General features: G+C 39.9%; 1 protein-coding gene across 1 annotated transcript in view; it reads left to right on the top strand.

Annotated features, from left to right (window-relative positions):
- Positions 1 to 20328, top strand: part of LOC137261760 (DNA-binding protein RFX6-like) — a 75678-nt gene that overhangs the window by 43378 nt on the left and 11972 nt on the right. The window contains exons 6-13 of the mRNA XM_067799544.1: positions 1887 to 1914; positions 10866 to 10973; positions 13972 to 14049; positions 15776 to 15889; positions 16475 to 16524; positions 17462 to 17621; positions 18788 to 18926; positions 19740 to 19834. Coding sequence (XP_067655645.1) covers positions 1887 to 1914; positions 10866 to 10973; positions 13972 to 14049; positions 15776 to 15889; positions 16475 to 16524; positions 17462 to 17621; positions 18788 to 18926; positions 19740 to 19834 — 772 coding nt within the window. The remainder of the gene's footprint in view (positions 1 to 1886; positions 1915 to 10865; positions 10974 to 13971; positions 14050 to 15775; positions 15890 to 16474; positions 16525 to 17461; positions 17622 to 18787; positions 18927 to 19739; positions 19835 to 20328) is intronic.

Genomic DNA, 20328 nt, shown 5'->3' with positions numbered 1-20328 from the left:
TTCAATACCAGTGCCATGGTGTATAAATGTGTCATTGAAATGAAATGAAACCATGTCGATGACGTTGGGACTCATGTCAGTATCATCAGGTACCATAGTATGACAGTATCGTATTACCCAAATGGGTAGCCTTTTATCAATGTGTCAGCATCATCAGGTACCATAGTATGTAATTACTAAGGAGGCCCATATTTTATCAATATGTTCGTACAAAGGGGTACTGTAGTGTGAATACGCGTCGCTATCAGAGAGTGCCGTGACATATCAAAATGCCAGGACTACAGGATACCATGCCAGTGTTATTACCACAGGGCGCCATGGTAATTGCCACAGCATGGCATAGTATGTCGATATCTTATTGCCACAGAGTGCCATAGTATGCCAGTATGTTATTGCCACTATATGCCATGGTATGCCGATATAATTGTTGCGACATCGCACCATGTTATGCCAAAATGTAATTGCCACATGGCGCCAGAGTATGCCAATGTCTTTTTATCACATATCGCCATGGTATGACAACATGCCATTGCCGCAGGGCACCGCGGTATGCCAATATGTTATTGCCAAATGGCGCCATAGTATGCCAATATATTATTGCCACAGGGTGCCATCGTATATCATTATGTAATTGCCACAAGGCTTTTTATGCCAATATATAATTGACACAGTATGTCTTTATGCCAATATCTTGTTGCCACTTGGTGCCACAGTACACCAATATGTTATTGCCACATGGGGCCATAGTATGCCAATTTGTTTATGCGACATGGGATTGGAGGGATGCTTGCGTGCCTACATACGAGAGTGTTTAAGCGTGCTGTGACTGATTGTTAGCGTGTACCGTCTGTATACTATCTACACTGTGAGTTCTAGCAGTAGTGAGTTCCCTACACTGGGTTGTAGCAAGCAGTAATTATTGTTGTACCCTGGTCCTCGAAACACGCCATGTTTACTGATAACATCGCCACTGCCCGAGGCTTACACTCATAGGCACTACACTGCTACTATGAGAGTAGAAGTCGTTGTCATAGTAGGAGCAATATTAGTAGTAGTTGTTGTTGTTGTAACACTAGTAGTAGTTGTCGTTCTGGTGATGGTCGTAGTAGTAAAAATATAGTAGTAGTCGTAGAAATAGTAGCAATAGCTGTAGTAGTAGTAACAGCACTAGTAGTAGTAGTAGTAGCTGCAGCAGCAGCAGTAGTAGTAGCGGGAGTAGGAGTAGTAGCAGCAGGGGTAGTAGTAGTACTAGCAGGAGTAGGAGTTGTAGTAGCAGCAGTAGGAGTAGTAGCTGCAGCAAGAGTAGTAGTAATAAAAGCAGCAGCTGCAGTAGTAGTAGTAGTAGTAGTAGTAGTAGTAGTAGTAGTAGTAGTAGTAGTAGTAGCTGCAGCAGGAGTAGTAGTAATAGGAGCAGCAACAGGTGCGGTAGTAGTAGCAGTAGTAGCAGCAACAGCAGCAGCAGCAGCAGCAGTAGTAGTAGTAGTAGTAGCTGCAGCAGAAGTAGTAGTAATAGAAGCAACAGCAGGAGTAGTAGTAGCTGGTGTAGCAGCAGCATCAGTGACCCAGCGTTTATGATGAACAGTAGGTCAATTAGTTGACATTATACATCGTAAACAATTATGCACTGAAAAATCAAATGGCAAATATACTTTTGCACACGGTCTCTGGAAAAAAAATTGTATATAAAAACAAGAAGTGTCTACATTTTGACTCTTGGTATGGATACATATTCTTGTTGATGTCGAGAACCTGACGGATGTGTGGGCTGATTTTTCCAACGAAGCTGCCGCGGATTGGTATGCTACATATGGTATTCACCTCAATATGCTATATCTAATTGCTATACAGATGACATCATTGATTATTTGTTGTTTTTATTTTACCAGGTTCTCTGGATGCAAGTTAAAGAACGAGGTAAGTCAATGAAGCAATATTTTGTAAATATAGTTGCCTTCTTGTCGTTAAAGAACGAGGTACGTCAGTACATCAATATCTTGTAAATATATGTCTTGTTTTGTCATTATGCATACAAGGGTTAGAGCAGCATACTTTGATATTTTGTTATCAGAAGACGTGAAACATCGTGATGACGAATCAACATCGACATATTTGTAATTTTTTAAGCCTGTTTTATCACCGCCCTTTGTCCGACACAGGCCGTCAAAAGGGGACAAAAGCATTGACGACGATGAACAAAGGACTTATCTATCCCTAAAGTGCCATGTTGACCGCCGCATTGGCCTCTAGCCCACGTACTAAATAGCCTCATTCTTTCGCTATCCGTCTTTGGCTAAGGAAAACTAAAACATCGATTAAGGGTTTATCTCCAAACTGAAGAACACAGGCTAGACATGAAATAACAAGCATGGCGAGCATTCCTGCCACTTCTCGCTAACCGACGCCCAGCTTCCGCGAGACTTCACGATGCTAGTATTGTCTCGCGCTTGGCTCCGAGGCTGTCTGTACCGGAAGTTGCTGACAGGCGGAGCTGTCAGACATTTTGCAAATTAGCTTCGGAGGATGTTTGTAGAGGTGTAACTTCCTTTGATCCTGTTAAAATAGTATAAAATCAATAAAGGTGTTTTATATCTTGTAGCATGCCTGTTATGCAGTGAGTATGCAGTTCGAAAAAACGTGTTTAAAACTGTCACCCGGAAGTGGAGAACTTCGGCCTACAGATAAAAAGTTTTGAGGATGAGAAATTGATTTCCAAAATACACAAAGGAATGGACTTAAATCTCCGGATTGCAATGACACCTTGATGCAGCTGCGAGTGAATTAGTGAAGGTCTAACATACCAGGCTGAAAATAATGATATTTGTGAACTTAAAGAGAAAGTCCGTGACCAAATGTGATTTTTCTTCTCAAAGATTTATAATGTCTTCAGCATTTTCACCAAAGAAAATCAGCTGAACTCCAAGATTTTATACATCCACTGAAACCCTATTTGACAAACGGTAAATGCTATAACGATTTTTCATATATCCACATAGATTGTATAATTATGGTCTTCTTTAGTCTATGATGGTCTAATCTATGATGGTACCATGCAGGGTAACTGAAACAAATAACGTTGCTGACAACGTCGATTATATTGTGCTTTACTTCTGTTTCCAAAATGGATGAAGGACACAAGTAAAGAGATTTACACATTGCACCTACGTTCGAAATCTGAATCTTGTTGGTTCTTGACGTCACGACCCGACGTTGCTGGGTTCCAATCCCAGTATATACTTGGTTTGTTTGAACCATACTCGTGTTCAATAATGCCACTACGCTGCTTTTCTTCCAGCAATCTCATAGGGCAACATAAGAAATATAGGTTTCACACATTTTCACCACATGAGGAATCAAACCTGGGTCTACGGCGTGACGAGCGAACTCTTTAACCACTTGACTACCCCACCGCTCCAACTGCAGCTGTGACGTAACCAACATATCGTTGAGAGTGACGTTGAGTCATACTCACTCATTTTCACTCATTTCCCTTGAGCGATTAAAATGGGTTTAATCGTATATACATACATGTTTACTATACCCACGAGATCCAAGGGGCGGCTTTGTAGCATAGTGGCTAACGTTCTCGCTCGTCATAATGTGTGAAGCCCATTTCCGGCGTGAAATTGTTGAAATATTGCTAAAACGCCGTAAAACCCAACTCACTCATTCACTCTCTCCAAAATCCATATTCACTGCACCTCATGACAGCAAGCATATACCAAGCTAAAGGTGATAAGTCAAGTTGAACATGAACCATTGCATGCGAGATTTACTACCCCCGCACTCCGTCAGTGACCCCACCCCGCTTCCTGGGGGCTATAAAACTGTATATTACCCCTTCAAACATATTTCTCGGGCCGTGGCAGGTTGTTTTCTAGGGGTGACAAGCATTTCACTTAACAAGGGGTACTTTTTTAAAGATAAGCTGAGATGATTTAACATGGTTTGTCAAACCATTTCAACCTTAAGATGTGTAATTGGCCCTACCTGCTTGCAAGTAGCTGGTGCGAGATGTTTCAAGATGACCTTCAGTAAGTTTATAAAGATTTCAGCATTAACCTCGTAACAGGCGACTAACGGGATCGGGTGGTCAGGCTCGCTGACTTGGCTGACGCATGTCATCGGTTCCCAATTGCGCAGATCGATGCTCATGCTGTAGAACACTGGATTGTCTGGTCCAGACTCGATTATTTTCAGACCACCTTCATATAGCTGGAATAATGCTGAGTGTGGCGTAAAACTCAACTCACTCACTCAAGCAGCATTACCCAGAAAACAGTTTCAAACGTAGTACGCATTAGGAGAATCGAACCCAGATCCTTGGCTAGCTGAACGAACGCTTTAACCATTAGGCTACCCCAACGCCCCAAATAAAAACTGACTTTTGTGTCCGTATTAAATGAATTTAAGTGTTTTTGATTTTCAGGTTTTTTATGAGTGAGTGAGTTTAGTTTTACGCCGCAATCAGCAAAATTCCAACTATATGGCACATTGCTCATACACTGTTCACAGTAGCATTTACAACACCGTCAGTAGCAATTAAACAATTAATCAATTATACCGCGTTAACACCTAGTTAACAAAGCAAGTTTATTAAACTTGAGCTATCCACACTTAGTCAACAGAAACTGGTTACCTGCACCTCTGTGGCACTCTGCCTCTACTCAGTTTCCCTCTGTATGAAATCAGTGATGTGTGACGGAGACAAGTGCCACAGTGGGAAGATATCATATGGCAAAGTATGGTGAATCATCACGTTTGGACCAGATAATCCAGTGATCAACAACATTTACGCAACTGGGATGCGATGACATGTGTCAAGCAAGTCAGCGAGTCTGACCACGCGATACTGTTAGCAGCCCTTTAGAAGCATGGCTGAAGATCTATTCATACCCGCGTCTTCAAAGGTTGTTTGTGATAAACCAATGCCAGATTTCAAATAACTGTAATGTAAGACAAACGCGCTTAATGTAAACATGCACTTTGCAGTTGTTATTTGGGCTGTATTACATCCAAATAGTCTGGGGTGGGTTTCTTGTTGATTTTTTTTTTTTCTTTCCTTTTTTTTTTGGTTGTTGTTGTTTTTTTGGGTTTTTTTGGGTGGTGGTGTTTGTTTTTGGGGTTTTTGTTTGGGGGGGGGGTGTTTTGTTTTGTTTTTTGTTTTTTGTTTTGTTTGGGGGTTTTGGTTTGTTGGGGTTTTTTATCAGTCACTTCGAATGAGCTAACCAGGACGTTGATGTTTAAAGGCTTTTTTCCGAAATAACGGTTTATTCGAAATATATTACCGTTGATATGACTTATATACAGAAGCCGTAGTTCACAAGAATATAATATACCAACCGCATGATTCACTAGTTTTAAAGATACATTTTTTTATCGTTGTGTTGCATTTAGATACATAAGCATATATCGAGCTATGGACTCGAATCATGTAGACAGTCAGCAACATTTTTCGTACATCTCTGAATCATTTCTAACCATTCGGCACGTGGTTCAGTGATCACTGGCATTGTTCTTGTAATCTGTTAATTGTAACTAAACATGTTACTGTAGACAAACTGAGCGGACATACATTCGTTTGTTGGAATTAAAAACAGGCTCGAATTTTCCAGCATTTTTACCCTCATTCTATGAAAGTCTGTACTCAAATGAGAGTGAGTGTGTGATTACAGTTTTATACCGCCTTTAGCAACATCCCAGTAATTCCGCGGTGGCGGATACCAGAAATGGACTTAACACATAGCACCCATGTGGGGAATCGAACCCGGGAACTGAGACCCTGTCGCGGAGATATTATGTAAACTAGTTTATTAATTATTCCCTGAAATTATCTATATTAAATTACGGGAAAACATTTATTAAGATTTAAAATTGCTGTAACTAACATTTAACCCTTACCAGTCACACGTTACAATTTTTACTTTTTGAACGAATTTGAGAATCTGATAATTGATTTTAGCTTTAACTGGAAGCAGAAAATCTAAGACTGGGACAGGTAATCTGGATACACGGGACGGAAGGGTAATTAGTTGGACCAGGGTACCCATCTCAATACCCGTTATGATCATGTGACAAATAGATTATACAATGTAATATGTTAACCTTTCATGATTAAAAGATTGTATTGTCTTTGAAGATTTAAACATAATTCACAGTCACCTATTTGAATATAATAAGTGTCAAGATATTGAAAACCTCGAAATTTAAGCACCCAAGCTGAAGAATATATTGCATCTCTTACAAATTTGATGTCAGAAATCAGCATAACGGGTATCCGGGGGGTGAGGTACCCGAGCAGAAAATTCCATCCCAACAAGAGTCGTTCCACTGGTTATTCTCGGTCTTCCTAGTACAGCATTTACACCATCCCTGAATAAAACGTAGCTGTTATTTAACAGCTTAGCTCCAAAGGTCGGAGGTCACACTGATAGTGATATCCGCATCCTTCTCAGATGTACATTACACGGATTAGGATCTAAAGTAACGCTAAATCTCGCGACAAATCTCGAGATTAGAACATTTAATGTTTTGAAACTTAGAGTCAACTTTGTGGTGACACGCTTGAGACCTATGATGCCTAGGTGGTTAGTGTTTTAAACCATTACCTGATAACTCGGGTAGAAGAACTACCCGGGTTTAGGGACCAGACTCAACGGCTATCGCTGTAATAATACCTGATAAATGATAGATATGGGTGCTGTTCGTAAGAGCTTACGATGACGTCATCGCTTTAGTTCCGACATTTTGCACATAAAGATGGTATTGACCGCGAAATCTTAAAAAGAAAATCCCGTCAAGCCATGGAAGGTTTTTAAATGGGGCTTATCATGCTGTTTGTTCGAGTTATTTAGGGACGGTCAATAATGTTTAAAAGTGGTTTCATTCTTAAGAAAAAAATCGGTTTTAGTGTTTGTGTTGAAACCGTCAAAACTTTATGTTTAAACTTCACTTTCTACATGTAAATTAGAATTCACCTGAGGTGATTTTGACTAGAGATAAGTCTAAAGAGGATAAATAACGATGTTATTTTGAAAATGCAAGAAAAGGTTGTTTTGGTTTGTGTATATCCTGATATCCCAGTTTCAAATGCTATGCTGACAGACCACAGAAGCGGGTATTTTCACGTCCAGAATTCTAAGGATTATGGGGTTTTATCACTGCCAGTAGCGATTCCTGATTAAACTCCGCCTTAGGTATAGTTGTTAATATGGCAATTCAAGCTGTATTTTTGGGTATCAAAATTTTGATAAACAAACATTAATAAGATTTTCAATATTTCCCCACTATAAAGTATATTTGTGGTGTGTTGACAATACAAACAATATTTGTGACATGTAAGCCACAATCAAAACGTCTTAGGGCGTGTTTAGGATATATCTCTCGGTAGTAGGGGCGGTGGGGTAGCCCAGTGGTTAAAGGGTTCGCTCGTCACGTCGAAGACCCGGGTTCGGTTCCCCACATGGACACAATGTGTGAAGCCCATTTTCTGGTGTCCCACGCCGTGATATTGCTGGAATATTGCTAAAAGCAGTGTAAAACTAAACTCACTCAGTCACACCTTGGTAGTAACGATACCCTACATTTCGATTAAATGTAACTCAGCATACATTGTTTAACGTCCATCATTCAAGATAACAAAATATTTAGATTTTCTATGATTTTCATTATTCCCCTATAAAGTGTATTTGTGGTGTGTTGACAATACCGACACAATATTCTTGACATTCTCAGTCACAATCAAAACTGATGTAATTACAAAAATGATGTATATTCACATATAGACGGTTTTTACGATTTTCGTCTCGTATATTGATGACAGAATGTTATTTAAGCTTTGCCAGACATCTTAATCTTTGTATAACCGAAAACCTTTCTCTACCACTCCTCGTCACCTAGTCCTATACAGAAGGTATTGCTGTTTAATCAAGAAGCAGATTTGTCTAACAAAGTAGTCAAATCCTTTTAATCCTCCCTCAACTCCAGGCTTAATTAGTGCTGTACTGGGCTTGAGTGTGTTGGAGTGGAGACAAGATAAGCAGTTACTTTAAACTGAGACTGCAAGGAGCAGGGATCAATTTCGGGGAGGGGGTCATTTGTCATTAAGCATCACTTTCTTCTGTGATAACTAACGGTGGTGTCGCCGACAGCCAAGGAACGTGATTTGACGACTGCGAGACGAGAATGTACGAGCGCTGTGAAGCTGTGCAGTAGAAGAACCTCTGACCTCCAGAGACAACGTCCCGTTAAGGAAATCATTTCATGAATTAATTTCAAATTTTCCTATAACAAACAACAACAACAACATATGCAGTAAGAAAAATGATAATAAAAAATACCAAGGCCTTGAGCAAGTTGCGTTGATACTGCGATGTATAAATACCCCATAATGATTATAATAATAATCAGAGCTGTGTGTACTAACAATTCTATAAGACTATTTCGCGTTAAGAATGTAGCAATAATTTCTCGTAAGATTGTTACGATATGTATATATGAAAGTCGTAGAGGATAATTTTCTGTAGTTGTACTTTTCATGGTTTGAACTAGATTGTGAAGTTAGAAACATTAAGAAGCAAAATGATCTATTACTTCTCGTAATTGTGTGATGAACGCTAACTTGGTTGAAATTATACCGCTGGTTTTCTGGGTACACTCGACATTCGATTTGTTACTATATGACACTAAATATATCAAATCGGAGGCATTTTACGATCAATATTTTTTCAAATGCTATTTATTAACTATTTGATAAACATATATATTTACATTCTTGGTAGAATTGTAAACTGAATTATCTTATTTTCGGAAATGATTAAAACATTAGTAAACTACATTACTGTACACTACAAAATTGTGACTGAAACAGTTTGCATTTTGCATAACATCAATATATTTGATTTTGAAACACAATCTAAAGGGCTTTGTGTATTACATTTAAATGGTTACTTTGGTTATTTGGTCTTAAATATATCGACAACAACAACAATAGTTATGATATATATTATTTGAACAATCACCAAAAATCTCATAACAACAATAACCGAACAAAAAATATTCAAGGAGAACAAAAACATCTTTTGTTATTTACTGATAAACATAAGCTTTAAAAAATTATGATGAGATGACTTTACCGATTGTTATCTCCTGTAAATACACAACCCACTTGTCAAGACAAACCCGGGGAGAAAAGTGGGGTTTTGCGTGCTGGCGTCAAAACGACAACTGCACTTAAATAGCTTTTGCCCTTGAAACTTTAGAAAATAAAAATAAAGTCATCATAACCTTTTTTTGAATGACAAAAGAACTGACACACACAGTTTATATGTGAGAATTTGAATATCATTATATATATTTTAAGCTTTAGAGTATCTTTAAGAGCAGGTGTATAGATCTGACTGCTCACTATTTACAATTTAAACAGAGAAAGAGAAGTATTTCCATCGTTTTCATGTGTATACATAACTCCTAGATTAAATAGATATGTTAATCTGGGTTGATCAAGTCAAACGTTAATTCCTTCTACTTTCATTTCGGTGTTGATCGCTGTGTTGATCTACCGTTGTCAACTGAAGTCAAATACCAACTCTCATCATCTAAGTTTTGGGATGAGGAATTTTAAACCCTCCTGAAGAGCGTTTGCTCAGCTTTTCTAGAATCTGTCAACATGAAGATGTACAAGTTGAGGCTAATCCCCGGCGAGATTAGATAATGACTTGATTTTGATACTAGCAACCAAGACTTGTCAGTAATTATTTGCTTGACCAACTGCCTTGTACATACCTGTCGACTAGAGGCAACGCATTAGCACTGCTGTTAAACCATTAACTTGCTTGTAAGGGGTCATTTTTCACCCGCAGGCACAGGCACCGTGACTTTGACAAAACTACCTGTAGATCAAAGATATATAAAGACATTTTCAGGTGCTCGTAATGCTTAACAAAATGTCAAGGCAAATTAAACCAAATGGTTTACGCCAGTCGTCGCTTAATTTCTTGTAAGTTAAACATATTTTGGTTTCTGTTGCCACACATTGTAAATATTTTTTTTCATCTGTTTCGAAAGAAACAGGTAACATACACACCCAGTCGAGCACACAATCTATACAATTTCATATCTGCGCGACATCTTGGAAATTCAAGTGAGAGTATTTATATGAAAGAGAACAACATTGTCTTCCATACATCGTCTCTTTGTTCTGGGCGCGTAGAACACGTATGCACATCAATGATGTCATAATTACTGTGTATGGCTTAAGTCGATTTTCATGGAAAATTAAGAAAGTTACAAGAAAAAAGAATGTGCGATCGGGAAGGTTCTCAAACTTAGTAAGTCAATTAAATTTGGAAATGTCACACTGGTGCATGTATCAACTCAGAAGTGTAATTTCTTTGATGAACATTTTAGAAGTTGAGTTGATGAAGAACGATGGCAATTTTTATGGATATACAACAAAAGAAAATTTGATATTAGCCACATGATTATATTTCATAATGTTTCCACGGAGCCGTGAACTGCCGGAACATGGGGATGGGGAAGGGGGAGGGTTTCTGCTGATGGGAGGGGTGTGCATGTGCTGATGGAAAGGGCGGATACCTGCTGATGAGAGGGGCGGGTATCTGGTGATGAGTGGGGAGGATAACTGCATATGGGAGGGTCGGTATCTGCAGATGGGAGGGAGCTGGTATCTGCCTACGGGAGGGCGGGTATCTGGATGAGGAGTGGGGGATTGATGTCTCACTTTTCTAGTGCACGTCTATAATCTGCATTACTCCCACAACAAACAGACACGCATCAAGTAGACAAAAAAGTTTTCAAAGTTACATGCATGCAGAACATGTAATCGCAATTTGAAATGCATGTTCCAGGGCGGATTCACCCGGAAGTATTCCTTAAGTTCAAAGACTGGAACTCTCCTGCCAGACTTCCCCAACGCTCGGTTCCTCATTCTTCCCCTCTCTATACCGCGCGAGAAGGTAAGCAAGAACTTCATTATCATCATTTCTATTTTAGACTCATAGCTTTCTGTTAAGTAAATATTCATTTCGTAAAACCAATTAAAGAACGGATGTTTTATTTTGAAATTAGAGCAATCATGTCATGTACATTGTTTCCCGGTTATGAAATCCACATTGTAACAACTTACGCATGAAAATCCGAGTTAGAATTGGTTTGCAGCTAACATAGTGGATGGTCAGACTCGCTCTCTTGGTTGGTGCGCCCAATGGCGTAATCCCATTCTCTAAGTGTCAGCTGTTGGATTTGTTTTGCCACACTCGAATATTTACACACCACCGTCATGAGATTTAATTATTGAATGTTTTTGTTTTCGTCGTCGACCGCGGCGTTGTTATTGTTGATGATGATGATGATGATGATGATGGTGATGATGATGATGATGGTGGTGGTGGTGGTGGTGATGATGGTGATGATGATGATTTGTTATTCACCGCGAATAATTCAAGAATGCTAATTTTATTCTTCTTGTTAAAGAGGGGTGGTGGGGTAGATTACTGATCACACCGAAGACCCGGTTCAATTCCCCACAAGGGAACAGTGTGTGAATCTCATTTCTGGTGTCCCTCGGCATGATATTGCTAGAATATTGCTAACAGCGTAAAACTGAACTCACATGTGAAAGAGACGAGGTGTTACATTTATTATGCCCGGCGTAATATTAAACCGAAACCGTTCTAATTTCATTTGACAAAAGGTCAGGGACGACAACCCGGTACCTATCCTTATGTCATGCAATAGCACCTGACGCAGTCATTTACCAAACATGCAATGCACAAATAACGAATATTAAGTGCATTTGTGTTCAAATGGCCGTACAAGTCGACCATCAATCTTAATCCAGTGTGTCTGGATCTGCCATCACTCATTCACGAACTCACACAGAAATCAGCCGGGGATATTAATTCCATTTGCAATGATTAAAGAGACTAGGAACATAACTGTAGGAAAATTAATAACTAAATGATATGCGAGATAACAGGCCTCACCGCACAATCCATTAAAATTTCAAGAAGTAGTAAATTTATGTCTGTCTTCCCCAACCGCGAGTCACGTCACCGCCTTCATTTTGCGTGGTTCATTTCTCATTTATTGTAACATTGATAAACCAAGTGTCCCCGCGCTGTTATTAATTGTTCTAAAATCCCGACTTATTCCCAGTCTGAAATGCCGAGAGCACCTTCAAAGCCTCGACAAACACGCGTTATTTAGACGGAGCCCAATGGGCAGGCTGTTTTCAAGGGGTGCCGTGATGATTAGGAGATTTATTTGGTTTGTAATTTCCTCGGAGCCGTGAGCTGCCGGAACATGGGGATGGGGAAGGGGGAGGGTTTCTGCTGATGGGAGGGGTGTGCATGTGCTGATGGAAAGGGCGGATACCTGCTGATGAGAGGGGCGGGTATCTGATGATGAGTGGGGAGGATAACTGCATATGGGAGGGTCGGTATCTGGAGATGGGAAGGAGCTGGTATCTGCCTATGGGAGGGCGGTTATCTGTATGAGGAGTGGGGGAGGGGATGTGAGTTATCTGTTGATGAAAGGGGAGGGTACCTGCCGAGGTGGGGTGTGGGAGTATTTGTATATGAGAGGATTGGGTATCTGCTAATGGAACATTTCCTCAATCATTTTCTTTCCGATCTGCAGCAGCTATAACGTCTTTTCATTGCTTAATCAAATCAATATTTAGAAAAAGTGTCAAGCATGAAACATGGAAAGTGTGTCTCTCTATATAGGTCAATGATAAACTGTTCACATGCTTCACTCATTAATTATCATGAAGGATGGGTGTGTATGGATGCCTTGGATGACAATTCCTAGAACATTACCAAAACATAATGCTACTATAATGGGTTAACAATTGCTCTGTGTGGCTCTGTTTACTCTTCTTGAGACAATAATACTTTTGTGGAGGCAAATCGTCCGCCATATTGAAATGTGTCGGAATCTCATTGACCTTTTCTGTAACATGTCGACCTTTGGCAATGAGAGAACCCGTCTCCAATAGATACGTTCCTCTATTCGTTATTTTGTTTGGACGTTGTCTTTGGACGTCAGGTCCCTGTGATGGAATCGCCAGAAGCGTGACAACGGTGACGGTTTCCCACCGTGATATTTAAGCACGCGATTTAAGTAGGGATTTGGCAGCTTCAACCACATTCTCTACGGTCCGGCAGCGACCAGTGCGTACCCTAGGCAACGTGGGAAGACTCTAGCCGTCCCTTTGATGTGGACGTTGATAAGAAAAGAAGCGGCGAGGCACGGCGCGCGTGCACAGAGTTGCGTGTCCGCTTACGTAGATTCGCGATCCTCCCTTGTCATGTTGCCTTGATGTTAGATCGATAGTGGAGGGATTAATGTAGATACACTGTACACACTTTGTTGCGTCACTTCTGTAGCGGGGGCGAATCTAAAGCCGTAATGGCGATACGCCAGTGTCTTGTCATTTGGTTATCAGAGCAACACCTTGAAGGAGTGAATTTAGTTTTACGCCGCTTTTGGCAATATTCCAACAATATCACCGCGGGGAAGACCAGAAATAGGCTGTAACCATTGTACCCATATGGAAATCGAACCCGGGTCTTCACAAGTACAGACAGGTCTGGTAGTCAGACACATATATCCGTATCCCAGTTGTGTGGATCCATGTCCATGCTGTCGATCACTGGATTGTTTGGTTTAGACTTGAGTATATACAGACCGCCGCCAAATAGCTGGGATATAGCAGAGTGTAGCGTTAAATAACAAACAAACAAGCAAATGAACATGAATTGGGCTTATTCCCAGATTAATGCTGAGAGTCGTTCTATGGATCAGGTTTGGTATCTGGCTGATCGTATGTACATACATGTATGTGTCACCTTGACCCCAAGTCGTGGATAGTTGCTCGTGTTTTTAGTCATGTGTTTGTCCTCTTCTGTGATACATCCTGTAATCAATATACCATTCCCATCTTTGCAGGTGGAGACGTTTATTATGATGTATAAAACCCATTGTCAATGTATCCTTGATACGGCAATAAACTCAAACTTTGAAGAGGTAAGACTTTTTTAATATAGCGTATTACGGGTATAATGGCCTAAAGTGACAACGCACTGTACGAAATTAGAATGATTTCAGGGATGCAAAGACAAAGCTATGTAAAATATTACTTGTTAGATAATAACAAGTAACTGATTGACGTACAGGACACTTTACGCTCCAATTGATGATGATGATGATGATGATGATGATGATGATGATGATGATGATGATCGCGATGATGACCATGATTACGGACCCTGTAGAGAATGATACACAAACTGTAACTATGTATGCTAAGCTGCCGCTAAGGTGAATATATTATACATACAGATGTCCCATACTCCCTTGTCCCACCGGGTACCCACCGGTCACTTATAAGATTTTAGCTAATCATCTTAAGAATATGTTTATGTCTAGTTATCCTAAAAAATGAAAAATTATACATTAACCACCCATTATCGATTGAGTAAAATATGGTTGCGTGCTGCAGTAATGATTCAAATATTCGTCCATTCAGGATATCTCTCCACACTTACACATAAATCATCAGTACACATCAGTAATATGCCACAAAAATACCACTTTTCAACACTACCTGCTGATGTATGGTCCAAAGATACTATGTTCCTTGCAACTGCTGTTGACATCAGCATCTGCCCCGCACTGTAATGGTTCTTAATAATTACATGCTGCTCAAGTCTGCAAACAACCAAATCGCCCGATATTAATCCGGGTTCGTTTTAGACGCCATTTATTATCAGAAAAGATAGCATCACCCGACCTCTTGCACACTGGGGTTGATTAATTGGGAAAATATCGGGACAAGCGTCCCCCACATCCCCGTTCTAATCTCAGTTTTACTTGAGTTCTACCCAAATAGTAATAAATTATCCATTTTGTGGGTATTTAGAGTGGGCGGCGTCCAATTTTCCATACCTGCCACTATCGTTAGCTATTTAGAGTTGCAATATATCCTCTTATGACGTTGTTCTGCAAGCAATATATCCCCAAAGAAAATGAATTATCTGGAATATATTTACATATCACACTGCAGGTTATGATAAGTAGGTAAATTATTTATGCATGACAATTTTCCTTCATGTAATACGATTCTCATAAATTATGTTTGGCATATACTTTGGTAATATGCATGAACGTAATGTGTTTTAGTTGTACTGTATTGGGTAACCAAAACAATTTCTTTCATTATATAAAAAATGAATTTTTACTTTCGGAACTGAGGGTTTGAACATACAGGGATTAGATGCTAACTGGCAAAGAATGAACCGAGCATGTCTTAAACAGAATGGGTTTTCTTTGTTTTTTGTAATTCGTAAAAATTTATAATTATACGTAATTCGTAAATATTTACATTGTAATTTGTAATATTTATAATTATATGCTTAATCATAGCATTATATATATTTTCAACTTGACGACTGGATATGCCACCCCTATTCCTATTAGAAACGTTCGTAAAACGAAATTCCATAAAGTTTTATTTGGTTTGGTATTCATCCGACACCTAAAATTGAAGGAATACATAGTGTCAAGATCATATTTTCGGAAACATTATAGATGACCTCAAATGAGGAACTAAAAGAGACTAATACGGTAACATTCGATGGATAACTAACTGATGATACAACATTCTGTTATAGCTCACCGTGATTACCTTGAAATTATATATTATAAGATTTATGTATATTTTCCTTCTTCAACCTGCGCGATCTTCTTCCAGATTCAGAACTTCCTGTTGCACTTCTGGCAGGGACTTCCGGAACATCTACTCCCTCTGGTGGAGAACCCCGTCATCATTGACATTATCTGTGTGTGTGACTCCATCTTGTATAAGGTCAGTCCTTATCGCGACACCCAAACGATGCAACAATGGACTTTTCAAAAACTCTTCACCATTCTCTCTTCCAGCATAGCAGTACACAACAGGAAGATCCAAGCAAGAATTTCTTGAGCTCGTCATGATCGATTGTTGTATAATAATGTTAGTTTTTTTAAAAAAACAAAAAGGCACAAAAACGTGATCTGGAAAGAATAGTGAAAATAATTATCATCATGATGCACTCATAAGAAATCTCTGCCAAGAGTTTATTGTACGATTCCGACTGAGTCATCAATAGAGATTACATGTCGTTATCAGAAGCCTAACGTTACGAAAAACTGCCACTGCCCATCGCACGCGTCACAAACACATGCAAAACACGGCAACTTTTCACCTGAAAATGTGTCAGGTCGGGGAGCTCCATCATTTATGTCACCCCTGTGACGTAATTTTAAACTACCTATGTGTCTCTTTTAAAGTTTTGAAATTTTTACCGCGAGTAACACTGATGAGACTACTTTTGGTTTTCTGTAACGTTATTCTTAAATCTATATGACACATTTCTTGGTATTGTTTCATACCGATAACTTTTTATTACAGGTTTTAACAGAAGTCCTGATCCCGGCTACCATGCAGGAAATGCCCGAAACGTAAGCAATAATATTCAATTTGTTATACTTACCTGGATACGGGTGGTAACTAGGTTTTCACAGGTTTCCAGAATGTCGACGACTGCGATCCTTCCTCGTGGCTGCTTCGTTTCACACATATGTGCAACTGTTCACCAAGGTGGGACTGGATACCCATAAGTAAGGTTTCTAATACAAAAGCCTCTAGCGCCAGACAACACATGTTGTATACTCCCCAGGGAGTTGGAAAGGATACCCGCACATGTATACACTGATCGAGGAACAAATTGCATTTCAGCAGATCCTGGTATCTGATCAGGATAAGTGCTTTTTTAATAATGACACGTATATACTGGCGATTCCAATTCTCGCGGTACTTACAGATATCGGCTGAAAACAATTAATACAAACAGATTTTATCGTATGAATGCTTGTAGTTTTTAAATGAAGAGACTCCTCCTCTAACATCTGCATCTAACAAAGGCTTGATCAATCAGGTTTATTACCACTTTTGAGCTCGGTGAAGAACAAGGTCGTCCGCTACTGACTTGCTGGGGCATCTCCCATTCTCGCGGCAATACTAGGAGAGTACAGATATGAAGTGTAAGGAAGAGGAATCCTGTCGGAAAGGGCGGCGGAAAGTTATTATTTGTCCAAGTTGGTTAAAGCTCACCAATATTCGTTACATTCCAAAATTTTTATCATTGGCAGACTTGGGTCACTTTCAAGTTACCGGTCAGTGATGTAAACAACCGCTAAGTATCGCGCATTGGCGATCTCGGCAGAAAACGTGAGCATCACCAGATCTCATGGAGAACGGCGAGAATTCGAAACCCGCGAGAATAGGAGACGGGCCTATAAATGAATGTGACTTGCATATTATGTCAGAAGAGGTTGGTTGTATTTTGGTTTTATTTGGTTGCATCATTTGCTCATAGACATGTTTTGTTCCCCATAGGTTGCTATGCGATATCAGGAATTTCGCCAAGCACTGGGAGAATTGGGTAACAACGTCTTTAGAAAACCTTCCCGAAGTCCTCGCCAACAACAAACTTCCGGTAGCCAGGAGATTCGCCTCATCTTTGAAACGACAAACATCATTTCTCCATCTTGCCCAAGTAAGAATCACCACGTAGTCCATTATAAAGTTGTTGCAGGCGTGGCACGGATCGGTGTACTCGGAGGGTATTGTAATAACTTCGGCAGGAAGCCATATCGAAACTCCTTCCGTGCACATGACTATCACAGTTCAGAACAAAAACTATCAGCAAATGTGCATTTATTTCATGTTTAACTTTCTGTAATTGCTTTCAAATCACAGCTTGGACCCAAGGTCTGAAAAGCAATGACACAGCTGTTTTCAACTGTGGGCAGCTTTATCTACAGTAATGGAACTATGGGTGAATCACACATGTCCCTTACTCCGTTGCTGCACGAGGAGAATTTAGTATCAGAATGAGTCTAGTCGATCGAACTGGGCCAAGTTGTTTATGGCGCCAAGATTGTCTGCGCCGTAATCGAATGATGGCCTGATTATGATTCTTGTTTTGTCAGACCCGAATTGTAGTCATTGGTCTCATCGCAGCACTTCTAGTTCCGCTTCATTAAGTGTTGTATTATTGTAACGCTCCGTAAACCACTCACTCACTCACTGATACATTCTCTAACTCAATAACTCACTCACCCAACCACGCTACCAATCACTCAAACGCTCATTCCCTAATGATATAGTGACTATACTCTAATATCCCTGGACAAAGTGAAAAACGTCATATTTCCAACGTCATAACGTTTAGGCTTATGATTCTCATCTTCTCCATGAGCCATTTATCTACGTCGTCGCTAAGTCCGTAGACACGAGTTATATTCTGGAATCATCGAGTATGGTAATGTGTATATCGGCACCATTGGGATGTGGTCTTTGAACCAAATAACCTTGACCTTGCGGATGAAATGTTAAGATCATCGACCTTCTTGGATTGATGTCACATGAAGTACACAAGAAAGTCGCACTTCAGGTTTCACATTTCACAAAAGAAAAGTTGTTGCAATTCTTAGATATTTGAAATAATATTGAGAAAAACAAAAGTCTGTGTGATGCTCATGGGGTCAGTCTGTATGCCCGTTATATATCAACGTGTGCTGTTGCTGTGCGCTTCTAAGAAACTAGTCTGGATTATGCTTCTAAATATTACAATAACATAAAAGTAATGAGATCACGTTTTCTCTTGAGTATATGTTTGACACAACAAACAAGTCATGCTTTCAAATAATTACCCCCCAGACCGCTCGACCAGTCCTGTACGACGCTCAACTAGTCAATCAATCGATAGCCGATATTGATCGCATCGATCTCAGCAGCATCGGTTCGCAGGCTCTTAATAACTCTAAAGACGGTGAGGAGACGGAAGTGAACGCTGAATGTAAGTATCGAGAGAGTAAGTATATTTGTACGTTTAAAATACTGTCACTCTTGTGTGCATTCTTTCCTGTTCTTTCTTTGTTCGCAAACTGACTCTGATTCAGAAAATAATAATTAGTGATTATTCCTTGCTGTTAAACAGACAGTTTGACTATACTGAAAATTTCTGTGTCTCACGACGACTTCATTATAACACCACACCCCTACATCGACCCCTCTTCCCGCTTGAAATAGGTCACCCGCCCTGGGGAGTGTCCATGACAGATTAGGCAACCCATTAATGGATCTGGGGCTGAATGTGGAACGCTTATTTGAATCCCATCCAGGGAGGGCACCATCTTCTGATACGTACCCCAATACCACTGCAGATGGATTAGCTCAACAGTCTTTTGTCGTAACACACAATGATGTTTTACTGGCTAGAATTGGATAGGTCTTTAATTCCTGATAGGAATATCACCTTCTGGGAAATTCTTTGTAGATTTTGTTTCCCTCGAGGGAATTCACGGTAGAACAGGTCATTTTCTGGGGAATTAATCGCAGAACGGGTCTCCTTCTGGGGAATTCGTGGAAGAACAGGTCATTTTCCGGGGAATTAATCGCAGAACAGGTCTCCTTCTGGGGAATTCGTGGAAGAACAGGTCACTTTCTGGGGAAACAATGGCAGGCAAACTGTGTACGGAGCAAGGAATAGATTAGGCAACCCTGTCCTACACCTACACACACAGTAGTCCACAAATATTCCCATAACATATAATTAGACAGTCCAGGTAAATTTCGTGCATGTTTGGATATGTTTTTATATTTGTTTCAGTTTTACGAGAGTTTAAAGAATTGTTACGGAAACAGGCTACCGTAGAGGCGTTCACGGAGTGGCTTGACACAGTGGTGGAGCAGAAGGTCATCAAGGTACGCTCTCTTTATAGACATCTCACCTCTCTAAACCGAACCCCACCCCTAGCCCCAAGTTCAACCTTTACATGTACACACTCTTAACGTCCTGAAATGTCATAGTAATTTTGAACTGACTATTCAAAAGCCATACATAATGTGTGATTTATTTTCTTTGTGATGAGTGCAAAACTAAAATGCCATAGGGGTTTAAAGATTCAAAAGTGAGATCGGAGTGTTATGCTCAAAGTGAAATATACAAGAATCGGAGGCTGAATTTTGGAAAATATTTGGTTTTACTGAATACTGATGTACAGGTCACTTGTCTCTGGGTTTTGCCCCACAATAACCAGCTGACATTTTCTGTGGCTTGTTTAAGTGAAATTGACTAGTGACCATGACGGTGACTATAACGTCACCATGAACATACAACCACAACTACAACCACAACTACAACCACAACCACAACCACCACTAAACACCTCCACTATAACATCACCATGAACAGACAA

Source organism: Haliotis asinina, chromosome 14 (genome assembly GCF_037392515.1).
Source record: "Haliotis asinina isolate JCU_RB_2024 chromosome 14, JCU_Hal_asi_v2, whole genome shotgun sequence".
Taxonomy (NCBI): domain Eukaryota; kingdom Metazoa; phylum Mollusca; class Gastropoda; order Lepetellida; family Haliotidae; genus Haliotis; species Haliotis asinina.
The sequence above is the reverse complement of the archived record's forward strand: the minus strand, read 5'-3'. Positions and strand labels throughout refer to the sequence as shown.